Below are 15,553 nucleotides of genomic sequence, written 5' to 3' on the forward strand. Positions count from 1 at the left end.
AAAGTTCACAACACTGATGAAGCTTTATTTTGTGCTGCCTCAGACACTGAGTAACTGTGAGTAATATGGGTTCTGTATTTCTTTTCTGTTTGCATCTCTGGTGCTTCTGCATATAGTAAGCACTTTAAAAATGCCTTTTCACTCATACATGCATCTACATCAATACTTGAACACAGGTCAATCACCTGGGTCCAAGTCTAAGAATCCCTAATAATTTAGGATGGATTCTGTAGTATGCCCTCTGACTTCAGCCAGGCATCCTCCTGGCAGGGTGGCAAAAGACCATGAAACCCCTTGGACAAAAAAACCTCAGCTACCCATCCTCTTGACAGTGGGTCAATAACATAAAGGGAGGGTAGCCTATATATGTGATATGACATAAAGGAGTATGGCCTCTACAGCATTCATTCTTTTCTTCTATGTGATTTTTGCTTCATTTATTGACAGACAGAATTACACTCATAAGGCCATTAGTAGCTTGGTTATTGCCAACAAGGCAGCCCTCCAGGACACGGAGCCAGAGTCAAAATGCCTCCTTCAGGAATTTCATCTGTGTCCTTTGCAGCTCAACACTACTTAGCATCTATAAAACATTGTGCTTTGGACTCCGTGAAGTAGTTTGGCTGCCAAGAGTTAAAATACAACCATCATAGTAAAGTAGGGGAAAAAAAAACCCTTCATGAGTACTGCTGCCGATGTCCCAACACAGAGCCTTACACTAAGTAGGTATTTAACAAACAACAGGCCCTATTTCCTTAGCATTCGAAGGTTTGCAGATTATTTTCTTTATAACAACCCTGTGGGGAAGTTAACACAAGTATTATTATTCCCATTTCACAGATATAAAAATGGAGGCCAGAGAGAATCATGCTAGGCCTTTACAATTCTATATCTGGCCTTCTTTTTACTATACTCCACCACCACACCCCTCCCAAAGTTTTTGGAATTGGATGTCCTGATATCTATTTTATGTTATTTAATACACCTGGCCACTGGCCTGGGAGTCATGAGTTTTAGTTTTGGCTCTTCCACTGAATCTCTGCAAAAGGGACATTAGAAGCCATCCAGGCTAAGTTCCTATTTTATAGATAAGAAATGGAGACGAAGCAGGATTGTCACATCAGCAATAAGAGGCAGAACCAGGATTTGAATCTGGGTTGTTTGACTTAAAATTCTGTGCCCTTTCCACTCTTTTAGTGGGCATGTAGCTGAGGATGAGGCCCAGAATAGTTGGTGCTGGGAGTGGAGGGAGGGATTGAGGGGAGGAATTATCAATGTCTCCACAAACAGGAAAACACAAAGGGACAGAGGAGGGTACCAAAGACACACACCACTGACTTCCCGATTTTGCTGGGGCTGGTCCTGAATAGGATATCACACTTTGCTAAATTAGTTATAATTTTCATTCTCATCAGAACGTATAAAGCAGTGGGGTCCAATGGAAAGCACCTTGACCTTGAAGTCTGAGGATCTATCTTCAAATCTCATTTTTGTCATTTACTGCTCAAGTGACCTTGAACAAGTAACATACCCCACCCCCACCCCCGGGGCCTCAAGTTGCTCATTTGCAAAATGAGGTTGGATTAGATGACCCCTAGAGTCCTTTCATCTCTAAATCCATGATCCTTTGACTAGCTCATTTTTGTCTCTGTATTTCCATCATACAGCACAGCGTTTTGCAAATTTGGAGAGGGGAGGAATGGAGGGAGAAGGGATCCAGATTGTTAATTTCATTGGTATAGAAGAATCCTCATTTGGAAATTTAATCTACACATCCAGATCATTGTTATCTTTCAGCTGTGTCTGACTTTTTGTGACCTCATTTGGGGTTTTCCTGGCAAAGATACTGGAGCGATTTCCATTTCTATCTCCAACTCATTTTACAGATGAGGAAACTGAGGCAAACAGGGTGAAGTGACTTGCCCAGAGTTGCACAGCTAGTAAGTTTCTGAAGCTGGACTTGATCTCAAGAAGATGAGTCTTCCTGACTCCAGGCCTGGCATTCTGTCCTCTACACTGCCTAGCTACTCCACATGTCAAAAATGACAGTATGAGAGAGTTGGCTTAAGGCAGCTAGAGAAAGGTTAAGTAACTTTTCCTGGGCCATACAGTTAGAATGAGTCAGAGGCACAACTTGTGCTTGGGTCTTTCTGGATCCAAGGACAAACCTCTATTCTCTATGAGAGGCCATGCTGCCTCTCACTGTGCACATAATAGAAGCTAAATAAAGGCTTGTTGAATGAACAGACAAACTAACCTAGATGTTCTCTGTTAGATTACTAGGTGGGAGCGTTGCCACATTGCAAGGCAGAAAAAGAGCTCTGGAAGAGAGGTTTCTTGGTGTAACACTTCAGAGAAGCTCCAGAGCCATGATGTTTGGATACAACCAACCGCTAATCATAGGGTTATAGAGGAGCTGAATTGGAAAGAATGTGACCAATAGGCTGTAAGAGCAAGGAGGGACTTTAGAAATATGAAATACATATACATACACATACACACATATATAATATATACATATATACATACACATACATATACATATATACACATATATATACATACACATACACACATATATAATATATACATATATACATACACATATATATATATACATACATATATGTATATATATATATATATATATATATATATATATAGTCAAAACCTTAAAGAATTCTAAAATATAGAAGATTAAAGATGGAAGGAAGCTTAGAGATAAACTATAGAATCTTGACATTTCATATAGGGGGAAAATGAGAAGCAGAGAGGGAGGAAGGAAGGAAGGCAAGCTGGAAAAAAGGAAGGAAGGGAGGGAGGAGGGGTAAAAAAAAAAGGATGCTTTTTTTTTTAAAAGCTAAAATCATCTTATCATACATAACAACCAGTAAATACTTTATATTAGCAATATGATTAAGGGATCTCTGAAGTCATTCCCAGCTGCAAATCCTGTGATCCTATGAAATTTAGGAACCATATCTCATTCATTTCTGTATCTCCCACAGCACCTGGCTCTGTGACCTACATATAATAGGCTTTAAATAAATGCTTACTTAGAGAGTCATACAAAGTTAGAACTGGAAGGTATCATAGAAATCATGTTAGATTTAAAGAATCTAAGGTCAGACAACAAAGTTAGTGACAGAGTTGGTATTAGAACCCAAGTCTTCTGACTCCAAACTGGTTCTCTTCCCTTCAAACTCTGACATTTCTAGAATTTACTCTCATTCTTGCTTCACATTTTCCCATAGGCATGATCTTACCTCTCCAAAGAGACTACATGCTCCTATAGATCAGAGTTTCTACATTATTCTACTATAGGCCATAACCCATTACCCTAAGCTCTGGCTTTAATATATTATTAAGTTAAACCTTACGGACTTTTCAAGAATAATTGTGGGGGAATCACACCCCTATACTTTCCCATCAACTATGTTCCACACCCCAGAACCTCAGATTGCCTCCTTGTGTCCCCATCCATCCAAGGTCTTACATTTAAAATCTTTATAGAGCAGTGATTCTTAAATTTCAGAGGGTCCATGAATCCAGATGGGAAAAATTTACATCTTTCTTTCCAATATAATTGCTTTCCTTGGTATCCAATGTAGTTCATTTTATACATTTAAGATGAGCAGCTAGGTGGTGCAGTAGAGTCCCAGGCTTGGAATCAGGAAGACCTTTGCTCAAATCCAGCCTCAGACACTTATTAGCTATGTGACCCTGGGCAAGTCACTTAACCCTATTTGCCTCAGTTTCCTCATCTATAAAATGAGTTGGAGAAGGAAATGGCAAGCCATACTAGTATCATTGCCTAGAAAACCCCAAATGAGGTAACAAAGAGTTCGACATGACTGAACAACAACAACACGCATTTAAAAATGTTATTCTGAAGAAGGGGTCCACAGGCTTCACCAAACTGCCAAACGAGTCCATGCCACACACACAGAGGCATGCAGTACCAAAAGTTTGACTATAAAAGTAGGTAAAAGGAGCCCCTCAAATTCCATTGCAAGCACTCAAATTTGCATGCAATATATATATAAAATACATCATGGGCATAGGGATGTTCTTTGTGTCATCCCATAGAAAGACTGCAAAAAATATATAGATGATAGATAGATAGATAGATAGATAGATAGATAGATAGATAGATACATAGACAGATAGATAGATAGATAGATAGATAGATAGATAGATAGATAGATAGATAGATAGATAGATACATAGACAGATAGATAGATAGATAGATAGATAGATAGATAGATAGATAGATAGATAGATAGATAGATAGACAGACAGACAGATACAAAGATAGTCAGATAGATAGAGAGACAGACAGACAGACAGACAAAATGCACCACAAAGGACTCATGGCAGATGAAAAATAATAAAGGTAACTCTCCATCCCTTTCTGGTTAGTGTCATCTTACCTCTCAGGGGCCAATAAAGTCCTACAGATTTAGTCACCTCATGACTGAAACTTCCCAGGAAAGAAGTCATATTGGGGCTGCTAGAGTTGGCCTTTCCTGTCCTTAGGATCTGGACACCCAAATAACTCACTAGAGTAATCAAGGCAAAGCTGTAGGTTGCTCATATGCATTGTGGTTCCAGCTACTGGGGATGAGCGCTTCCTCCTTCTAAGTCTAGCACAGCGCTGAGCCCATAGTAAATGCTCATTCTGTTGAAAGCATATGGAAACAGGTCAAGTCCAAAGCTCACATTCAAAATAATTCAACTCAGTAAACAATTTTTAAGCATCCATAAGTGTTTAAGGACATGTGCTGAGTGCTAGGGAAATGATATATGATACAATGGAATGAAATATATATGATACAAAGTCTGCTCTTAAGGAGCTTGCAATCTAATTAGAGATTGTGGAGGTTGTGTTTAGTGCAAAAGAAAGATCCAAGATTCCAAAGGCTGCTTTCAGTTTGGGGTGGGGGGAGGTGAAATCAGGGAAGCATTAATAGAAGAAGTTATATCTGAATTGCTCCTAGAAGGAAGGGGAGAATTGAATAGGTGGAGAAGGGGGAAGAGTAAGAAAATGAAGATGAAATTTTATCAGGCAGAAATTGAGGAGGAGGACAGGAGTCCACTCTAAGTTATTGGGAATAATATAAGCAAAGCTCAGATATGGAAAGTGAGGATGGAGAGTGGAAGGGAGGGCAGAAAGATGGGCTGTGGGGAGTAGTATAGTTAGCTCAGAAGGTGAAATGGATACAGGAAATAGCATGAGAGATGGCTGCAAAGGCAAATTAGAGCCAGGCTGTGGAAGGCTTCAAATGAAAGGATAAAGAGCATATATTTCCTTTAGTAGACAATGGAGAAGCCACTGGAGATGTGCCAGGTTACACAGCTAGTAAAAGGCTAATTCTACTGAAGGGGAGGAATGTTTTAAAAACATCTATTCACATATGAACTAGTATGAAGGGGCATCAGCTGAGGAACAAGGCAACGAGAACAGGGCATAGAGAAAGCTATTAAGTATTTTCAGAAATTAATGTTAGAAATAAATGTGAGCTTTGCACAAAGGCACCTGGGCTGGCAAGAGTCTTTCAGTTTGGATGAAGGACCAAGTATGTAGAGGGATGCAGTGGAAGGTATGACTGGAAATGTCAGTGAGACAGATGGAGTCGAAGGCATTTACCTCTCTGGGGTCAGAAGACATGAAGGTAGATGCACAGGTGCCCACAGCAACATCATCCACCAAGGCCCTTGCTGCTTGTGAGAGCTGCAGGTTCTCAATTCCATGTCTGTGCAGTTCCTGCACCAGCTGGGTGACCAAGTTGTTTCTGTCCTGGCATTTCTGGACCAGGGAAGCCACTTTTGCCTACAGGAACAAAAACAAAAAAAGGATCCTTTGTGGCTATTCAAAGCTCTCATCAAAGCTCAAAAGTCTATGATGTTGGGGCCATATCTGAGAAAAAGTCTAATTCATCTTCACACCAACGTTTCATACATCACATCATAATGTACCTGGTTTACTGGATAGAATGTTGGACTTGGAATCATGAGACCTGAGTTTTAATCATGCCTTAATCATTTATCCCCATGTGATCATGGGAAAATCACAACCTCAGTTTCCTCATCTGTAAAAATGAGTCTAACTGTACTTGTACTCCCTTCTTCATAGGTTAGTTATGAAGAAGGGACCTTGCAACTTTTTAAATGTTATAGAATTGTGAGATTATTTTCAAGTAATGGTGTGTATTCTCCACACTCTCATCTCCTTTTCTACTATTTCACCACCATCACTGCAGAATGGTAATAGGTCCCTTAGGACTGAGGGCTATGTCATATTTTCCTTTGTTTTATGGCTTGTCATGGCCAAAGGATGCATCACCAGGAGGCCAGCCTAATGATAAAAAGCTTCTCTGCACTTAGCTGGACTGGTCCTTGGAAGACAGATTCTGTTTTTTGCCAGGACCATATGTTGCTATACGTCAGTGAGTCATGGCACACTAAAGTATCTAAAGCTTTTAAAATGAGTATAACAGAGAAGGCAAAAGAGAAAGGCACATGGTGAATGCAATCAGGTTGTTAACACATGATAAATAAGGAACCATGAAGATTATCTGAAGGATGACACCAAAGAATTGCACAATTAAAAAAAGAAGATATAACTAGAAATACAAGAGAGCAAAGCAAAAAAAAAAAATAGCCCACGTCTTCCACCGATAAACTCGTGATAGTAAGAGAAAGTGAGGAAGGCTTCCAAGCATGTCGAGCAGATAAACCTTCTGAGGCAAACCAATGGAAAGGCATGGACAAGAGTTGGCCAGTAAGGATAGGAATGGCTGGGTTGTGATCTGCATCTTTGGAGAGATCATCCACACTGAGACCATCCTAGGCCCAGTTTAGTTTGGGAGAAATGATCTGTATTAGAACAAAGAAGTAAAGAAGAAGGAGGAGAAAGTCCAGACATAGAAGACAGAGAGTGAAAAGGCACAGATTTGGGAAATGGAGATGACTGCTTTCCCTCCTCACCCTCATCTCTATTTCCTGTCTTCCATGAGCTTCTCCAAAATTCAGCTCAAATCCTACCTTCTGCAAGAGGCTTTTTGGGTACTTCTCTTTCTCCCTCACATAATGCCTTCCTCTGAGATTATCTTCTGTTTATGCGTATATGTCTTGTTATTTACATGGTATTTGTTTATTAATTATTTACATGTTATTAGATTATGGGCTCCTTGAAGGAAGAGCTGTTTTTGGTGTTTTGTGTGTCCCAAACAGTTAGCAGAGTGCCTGGTATCTATTAATACTTAATAAATTGCTTGTTCACTGATTGTACCACAATTTCGGAACTGGAGATTAGAAGCCCATGTACGAGCCTGAATGACTATGTATGGGCTCCCTCTAATGGCAATCTAAGAGTTAGCAGAAATAGTCATGGAGTGCGTGTGACTAATAACATAAAGCAGCCAACATCTCATGGAATCACATTGCTAGGAAGAAGCCTACAAGGCCATGTAATACTCCTTGAAACGTAAGTCCCCTTCACTGGCGTAGGATTGTTCAACCTCTGTTTAAAGACCTCCAATCACGGACCTCACCACCGCTTTAGGCAGCTGATTCTACTTTTGGACAAATCTAATCACTAGGAAGTAATAAGATGAACCTTAAGAAAGAGGCTTGTTTTCCACCAAAGAATCAAGTAGGTAAAGGCTGAGTGACATCGCCTCCACTCCCTCTCTCCCCACGCATCTGTTGACCCCAGAACCTTCACTGTGGAGCCATATTGGGTGAGGGCAGCATCTGTTGCCTTGACCTGCCTTTGTTTCCCTCCTTCATCACAATTTACCCCTTCTAGATTGTTTCCTACTGGGGCTTTACTATCTATTTGTGACAATAGGGTGATATATACAGAGAAATCAATTTCTGGAAAAAAGTATTCAGCTACCTAATAGATATTACACTACCCTGGTAATGAGGACTTAACTTTTAAAGAATCATTGAGGCAGAATGGCATTACAGGGGAGAGGGAAGAGAAAAGTCCACTAAATTAGAATGAAGTGACAAGGGTTCCAACCTTCCTCTACCATTAATTAGCTGTTTGACCTTGGTCAGGAGATTGACCTTTCTGAAACCCAAGTTTCTCCTTTATGTAAAAGAAGACCAGATGAAATAGTATCAAAGATTTCTTCCAGCACTATATTCTGTGAACTTACATATATGGGGAATATTAAGAAGCAGAAATGGGAAGATAATGTTGTTGAAGGAGTTTCTTTACCACTTTCTAAAATCCTACCATATTAGAGAACCATTTTACTGCCCCTCAAATGATAGCTCACTTACAAACCACCTTAAATATATTATGTCACTTGGTCCTTAAAAACAACCATGTGGCCAGGGATTATTATTCTCTTTTTACAGATGAGAAAACTGAGACTCAGAGAAGTAAAGTGAGTTCCTTAATGGCACATAGCTAGTACCTGGAAAAGGAAAGGCTAGAAATCAAATCTCTTGATGTCAGCATGGTAGAATGAAAAGTATACTGGATTTGGAGTCAGGAAGATTTGGTTTAGAGTCATATCACTACAGTTTGCAAACTGTTAGTCAATCATTTGGCTTTCTGCCCTGAATTACATTTTCCTCATCTACAAAAGGTGGACCTACTAATTATCTACAAGTAAGTAGCCATTAGGGCAGCTAGGTGGCACAGTGGATAGAAAGCCAGGCTTGGAGTCAGGAAAACCTGAGTTCAAATCCAGCCTTAGACACATACTAGCTGTGTGAGCCTGAGCAAGTTACTTAACTCTGTTTGTCTCAGTTTCTTCATCTGTAAAATGAGCTGGAGAAGTAACTGGCAAAACACTCCAGTATCTTTGCCAAGAAAATCTCAACTGGGGTCATGAAGAGTCAGACATGACTGAAATGACTGAACAACAATAAGGTTATAATTGTATTACCTACCCCACAGCATTGTTATGAGGAGCAAATGAATGTACATAAAAGACCTTTGCAAATCATAAATTGTCATATAAATATCAGCTCCTAGTTTTAGTCATGAGATTAAAATAATCTCAAACTTAGACCTGGAAGTGACTTTGGAGATGAATCCTTCACTGTACAAATGAAGAAACCGAGCCCCTAGAAATGTTCTGTGGCTCAACGAAGGTTAAATAGACAGTAAGTGATGGAGCTAGAATTTGAAACTAGGATATAAGGTCAGAGATTGAGAGCTGGTGATGATCGTAAAAGCTATCTAGTCCAACTGTCTCGTTTTTTCGATGAAGACACAAAATTTCACAGAATTCTAAGTAACTTACCAAGATGATGTAGATAATAAGTGTCAGAGGTAGGATTTGAACAGCAGTCCTCTGATCCTAAAGCTTTTCCATTGACCACACTGCTTCCTCTTTACATCTAGCCATGTAACATTTTCCTTTGATATCTCATCACCAATTATTTAATTAATCGGTCAATAAGCATTTATTAAGCACCTGCTATGCTGGAAGCACTGTGACAGGCACTGGCAACAGAATGACAAAAACACCACAGTCCCTGCCCTCAAGCATGAAGGTGACTCTTTGAGAGCTCTTGGAGGCTATGCCAATGCATCCCAAACTCTGGCAGCTCTTAGGAAATTGGCAAGGCTTCAAAAATGGGCCTAATAATAAACCATGTGCCTGGTATTTATGGGCCAGCCTGGCCAAGTGCAAGTATGCTGGGCATGCATAAAGACGGCTAGAAGAAAATGATTTTTTTTTTTCAGCAATAGCTGCTTGGGAAGACAATTTGCCAAGGCCTTGCAGAGGCCGTAATATGCATCAGTGATGAACATGCCCTCAAGAATAAGATTACATATGCCTCGTAGATGATATCTACCCCATTCCACTGCCCCTTTATATCAGAGATCAATCAAGGGAAACAGTGGAGTGATGAAAAGTAAATGATTCCGCCATGTCTAATGACTTCACATAAAGACTGGAGTCCTTGGATTCCACTGATTATAATTCTCCATCCTATACATGAGAAGAATGTGCTATATATGTGTCAGACGAGAGAAAGAGTAGGAGACTGGTATTCATTTAAAGTGTCCAATGGAAATCCAATTATAAGTACAGTTAGTCAAGACCAGACCAATCACAGATTGATTACCTTGAGAGGTGTCACAGCCAAGTTCACTTCATTTTTCATCCTTCTGAGCTCTTCAATCTGAAATGGAGCCAAGACATGGATTATCTTGATTACTCTCAAAGCAACCCTGCCCTACAGAGAACCATGAAAGGTAAACTTTGGGCCAATTAAGTCCAAGTGGAATGAGGATTTTTCTTTCATCTGGAGCAAAAATAGTTGAGGGTGGGGGAATAGCTGACCAGGGGTAAAACTGGTCTGGAAGGAAGGTGGTCCCAAACCTAGCCTCTGTGAGAATTTGGAGGAAGGTAGCCCTGGGATAAAGGTGTCAGGGCAGTGGGATTGTGGGGGGTGGTGGCAACAGCCTGCGAGGGCAGGGGCTGGTAGACAGCTACATGGGATGGTGCCTGGATGTTGATTACCATAGGGAGGAAGTGTTGGCACCCGAGACAAAGACTTGTTCTCCCCATGCTAGTAATGGTTCTACTTCCAAGGGAGTAGTGCATGGTGCTCAGCTCCAGACAGCTTCTTCATGTACATCCTATAAATGGAAAATACCTGGCCCCCAGAACAGGGGCATTTGCTCCCCTAGCAGCTGGGGATAGAATTCAAAAGGCAAATCCCCTCCCTCTCTGGGTCTTAGTTTTCTAACCTATGAAATGAGAGTTCTGGACTAAGTGATTTCTAAAATGTGTCCATTCTTTACTCTAAGCCTAAGGTTCTCTATGTCCCAAGGTCTCTTCAGGCTCAAAATCTATGATATCCTCTGCTCAAAATTTCTCCAGGAAGACTAACAATCTTTAAGACAGGGCCAGAAACAACAGTACCTTTTCTCTCAGCTGGCCCTGAAGGCACCGAGTTTCACTTTGTGATGCCTGAAGTTCACTGTGTAAGGCAGCCTGATCTCTGAGCTGGGACCTCAGGGTTAATACCTGGTGGTGCAGAAGCTTACTGCTGGCCTGGGACTCTTCTGGAGCGATGTTCTCAATATCTTGGAGCTATAGAGAAGATAGAATTAAACAGTATGAATAAGTAACAATAATAATAAGGGAGGGGAGGGGATACGAACCTATTAAGAGCCTACTATGTTCCAGGCACTGGGCTAAGCACTTTATAATTATTATTTCATTTGATCCTCAACACCCCTGGAGATTGGCACTATTATTATTCCCATTTTACAGCTAAGGAAACTGAAGCAGACAGAGGTTAAGTGACCTGCTCAGAATCACATAGTATCTGAGGCTGAGTTTGAACATGGCCTAGGAATCCAATTACTTCCTGTTTTCAAATATCAAACACTATTTAATTTATAATAATACAATAATGAAAACAATCATTAACTTTTAAATCAAACATCAAATCATCACAGATTATTGTGGAGCTGGAAGGGGCTTTGGGAAATAGATCATCTAATCCAAGGGTTGGCAAATGATGGCCCATGAGTCCAATCCAGCCTGTTGTCTGTTTTTGTGTGGCCAGGAGCTTAGAATGCTTTTTTAAAATATCTTACACCATTGGACTTCTACCAGTCCAATTCCTTTGTTTTAAAGATGATGAGATTGTGGCATGGAGAAGAGGAATGTCTTGCCCAAGATCCTATAGCCTCAAACAGGCTAGTTGCAGATGTCAGAGAGGGAATTCCTACTTTAGCTATGGCTTAGACTAGTGACTTCTGAGGTTTCTTCCAACTCCAAATGAATAAGACCCTGTAGAAGCTTTGGATAACAACTCCAATTCCAAATGAAAGGATTTCAGAAGTGCTCGATATAGAAGAGGCTTTTTAGGAACAGAATTTTTTTATTAATAGGAATAATAATAGTTCATATTTTAAAAAGGTCTGGAAAATGCTTAGTGCTATCTAAAGTTTCAGTAGCTTAAGAACACAGGAAAGCTAGGTGGTGCCATAGTGCACAGAGTGCTGGGCCTGGAGTCAGGAAGACTTATCTTCTTGAGTTCAAATCTGGTCTCAGACACTTACTAACTGTGGGACTCTAGGCAAGTCACTTAACCCTGCTTGCCTCAGTTTCCTCATCTGCAAAAGGAGCTGAAGAAGGAAATGGCAAATCATTCCAGCGTCTCTGCCAAGAAAACCCCAAATGGAGTCTGAAATGACAACAAAAAAGCTTAAAATAGCATTAGAATTTTTGACACACCCTGTACATCACTTTGCAAGCCATACAACACTGATGTAGGTGGTATATTACTATCTCCATTTTACCAATGAGGAATATAAGGTTAAATCAGTTGTGCACAATCATTTGCTCATAGCTAGTCTATGTCCTAGCTGGGAACCTTTGCCCCAATCCAAGTCCACAAATCATTCATTATCAAATAGCATGATCTTTTCATTCTACTCCCCTCCCCCCACCTACAAGCAGAGGTAATTTCTAAATGTATACTTTCTCTCTAAATAGGCTACCTACCTCCAGAAGATTAATCCATCCCCCAAGGACACCTTAGTCATCATTTAGCAAATTACTTAATCCAATTCACTCTCTAAATTCCTTGAAGCTATTACCAAACCCCTTCCCAACTAGGGCAGGCTTTACTAAAGGGCCTGGAGGGAAGGAATTACAGTAAAAGAACTATCTGGCCAGAGACCCTGAGGGTCTTCACCTCCCAGTTTGATTTTTTTTTCTTTAGTAGGAAAACTAGGCCATCTTTTGCCTCCTTTCTTACCTATCCTTAAATCACTAAATGGGTGTTGCCTCAGACAAACTGAAACCTGGGAAAGACCTTAGCTTAAAAAGGCCAAGGTCTCCCATTGCATCCAGGGTCATCTCCAGTCATTCTGATCCATGTCTTGCCACTGCACTCAGAAGACCCTGGAGGAGAGAGGGAGGCTGATGGCTTTGCATGGCTCTGCCTCACCTAAATCCAGTTCACTTGCAACTTAAGATATCACCCTCCTGACGTCATTGGTCCTTTTCAAGAACAAAGGACAAACAACAGTGGTGGGCAATGAACTCCATCTTGTTGATTACCCCAGAAATGAGGACATGACAGAGAGACATGTTGAACCTAACAATCACTCCCCATTGCTTCTGATTCATTCAGTCAGAAAGGATACCTCTATAAGCCCCTTAAAATCACTACTAGTATAAGAATGCCTGAGCACAAAATTAGGACCTCATGGACAACTGTAGTGTTTTGATTACCACCACTGACACAGAGTAGGAGATTAAGAAGAAGAAAGCAGATTTGGAAAGTGTGGACCTAATGAGAACTAGTAAAATGCATTTGCCTGCAGTTCTGATCAATATGTCTTGAACTGAAATTGGAGGAGGAAGAAGAAAACTGCCCACGTGTTTATGCCTTGAAATCTCTGCAGACTTTTCCTGTGCTCCAGAGATGTCTTCGGTGGGGCTAAGTTATAGATCATACCCCATTCAGCTGCTGTGGGCCACTAGGAGCATTTCTGGTTCCTTCGAGTGATGCTAATTAGGAATTTTACAATTGAACCCCCTTTTGACTTTCTCATATCTCCTCCTAGAAGAGGCAAGTTGTCTGTGGCCCTCCTGATTCTGAGCGGGAGTGGGGGAAAGTGAGGGAAGAGGTAAATCACATCAGTGCAACAAAGGGAAATTCATAATGTGAAAGAAATTGTAAAGAATGAAGGTGACCAGAAATGTGTGAGCTGCCTCTGGAGGTAGTAAGCTCCCTGTCAGTGGAGCAGAAGCTTGATGGACATCTGTTATATGTGCCGGAGAAGAAACATACTAGGTGGTAGACCTACGTGTCTAAGAGTCTATGATTTTATGACTGAGGGCTGAAGAATTACAGGATTAGATTTAGGGCTGAAAATGGCCCTCAGAGGCCATCGAGTCAAGTGATCTTATTTTCCAGGTGAAGAAACTGAGAACCAGAGATGTAGAGTGAATTAACTAAGGCTACACAGGTAGGAAATTGTAAAGCTAAAATTTGAACCTAATCTTTGGACTCCAAATTTAGCACTTATTCCCTTGCACCAAGGTGCCTCCTTGGAAAGGATTAGAAGAAGGGAATAAGCATTTATTATGTGCCTACTTTATTTCAGGCAATGAGCTAAGCATTTTAAAAATACTGTCTTATTTGATAACGAATATAGCATTCAGGAGCCCTAACCTCCTAACCTTACAGAGAAAAAAATTGAGGCCCAAGGGGGTAAAGTAACTACCAAAGGTCTCAGAATGAGTTAGTAACAGAGAGGAGACACACAGGTGTTCTAAATTGCTGTCCAATGTGCTGTCTACTCCAGCAAGCTGTCCTAAATAAACAAACACTCAAGGAAAAGACACTTAAGAAATTATTTCTCTATTTGATAAGCCATTGAGAGCTCTGAGAGATATTCGCCTTTGTGTGAAAGATGGCAGGGCAGTAAATGAAAATTAAGAGAAATTTTAGTGGTTCCTAAGAAACTGAGAATATAATCTTCTCCTTCTCATTTTAAAATAGAACATAAAATAAGCATATGAAGAAATTTTTGTTACTTAATGAATATTACTAACAAGGAAATTCTGTTTATCCACAGTTGAAAGACATGATGCTTACAATAATGCCATCGGGCATTCAGTTCTATATCATCTAAGATTTCAATTCTCACCTGTTTTCCCTTGGTGGAACAAAAAACTCTATACCAATGTGATTTATATTTTCTTTCTTTTTTTAAAAAATAAAACTATATAATTTAGGTAGAAGGCATTATTTTAAAGCCTTCTTTCTTTAGAGACAGTTTCAGTAAGGAGCAAAAGGAAAATACATCACACACATTTTTATCATGTACAGCATGGAAATCAGGAGCTTCGATCACTTTCTAAAGGAAATTATTGGAGGATCAGAACCCATGAGAGATATTTTCATAAAAGTCTTCTGATGTGTTAGAAATGTTGTACTCAAAAGCACGTTGAATCTGGATAAAAAAGGCTGGGATTCTATCCTTGCTCTGCCAACAACTAGCTATTTGAGCTCAAGGAAATCATCATCCTTTCTGAACCTCAGTGTATCCACAGAGCAAGGAAAGTGCTCAGTAAATCTTAGCATGGGATATGAATGTGAGCTACTTTTACCATTGTTATGAACAGGTTGGATTAAATAATCTCTAATGCCCATTCTTGCTCAACATTCCATGTTAAATGGTCTAAGGTCCCTTCTACCTCTAGCATTCTATGTTATATCTACTCATGTCCCCTCCAGCTCTGACATTCCATGCTCTCTTATCTAACACCCCTTTTAACTCCAACATTCCATGTTCTATGTCATTCTGCTCTAACATTCTGTGGTTTTTATTCTAAGATTCCATACAGCATTGACATTCTCTATTTATGTTCTAAGGTCCCCTTGAACTTTGACATCCTACAAATCTCAAAACTGAAGAAAAATAGAGGCCTGGCAGATGAGCATCTGCATCATTTTTTTCCTGAACATGAGTGAAACTTCGAAATGGAAAAAGAAGAGACTGATAAATCAGAAAATGACAACTCCCTGGGTGGTCCAG

At 40.2% G+C, this 15,553-nt stretch overlaps 1 protein-coding gene across 1 annotated transcript in view; it reads right to left on the reverse strand.

The window, feature by feature from the left end:
* CUNH4orf50 (chromosome unknown C4orf50 homolog) overlaps positions 1-15,553 on the reverse strand; it is a 75,935-nt gene that overhangs the window by 15,425 nt on the left and 44,957 nt on the right. Inside the window, exons 7-9 of the mRNA XM_078148863.1 lie at positions 10,908-11,078; positions 10,105-10,161; positions 5,651-5,833 (exon numbers count right to left, since the gene is read on the reverse strand). Coding sequence (XP_078004989.1) covers positions 5,651-5,833; positions 10,105-10,161; positions 10,908-11,078 — 411 coding nt within the window. The remainder of the gene's footprint in view (positions 1-5,650; positions 5,834-10,104; positions 10,162-10,907; positions 11,079-15,553) is intronic.

The sequence above is a fragment of the Phascolarctos cinereus genome, unplaced genomic scaffold (genome assembly GCF_003287225.1).
Source record: "Phascolarctos cinereus isolate Bilbo 61053 unplaced genomic scaffold, phaCin_HiC Scaffold_9;HRSCAF=440, whole genome shotgun sequence".
Classification (NCBI taxonomy): domain Eukaryota; kingdom Metazoa; phylum Chordata; class Mammalia; order Diprotodontia; family Phascolarctidae; genus Phascolarctos; species Phascolarctos cinereus.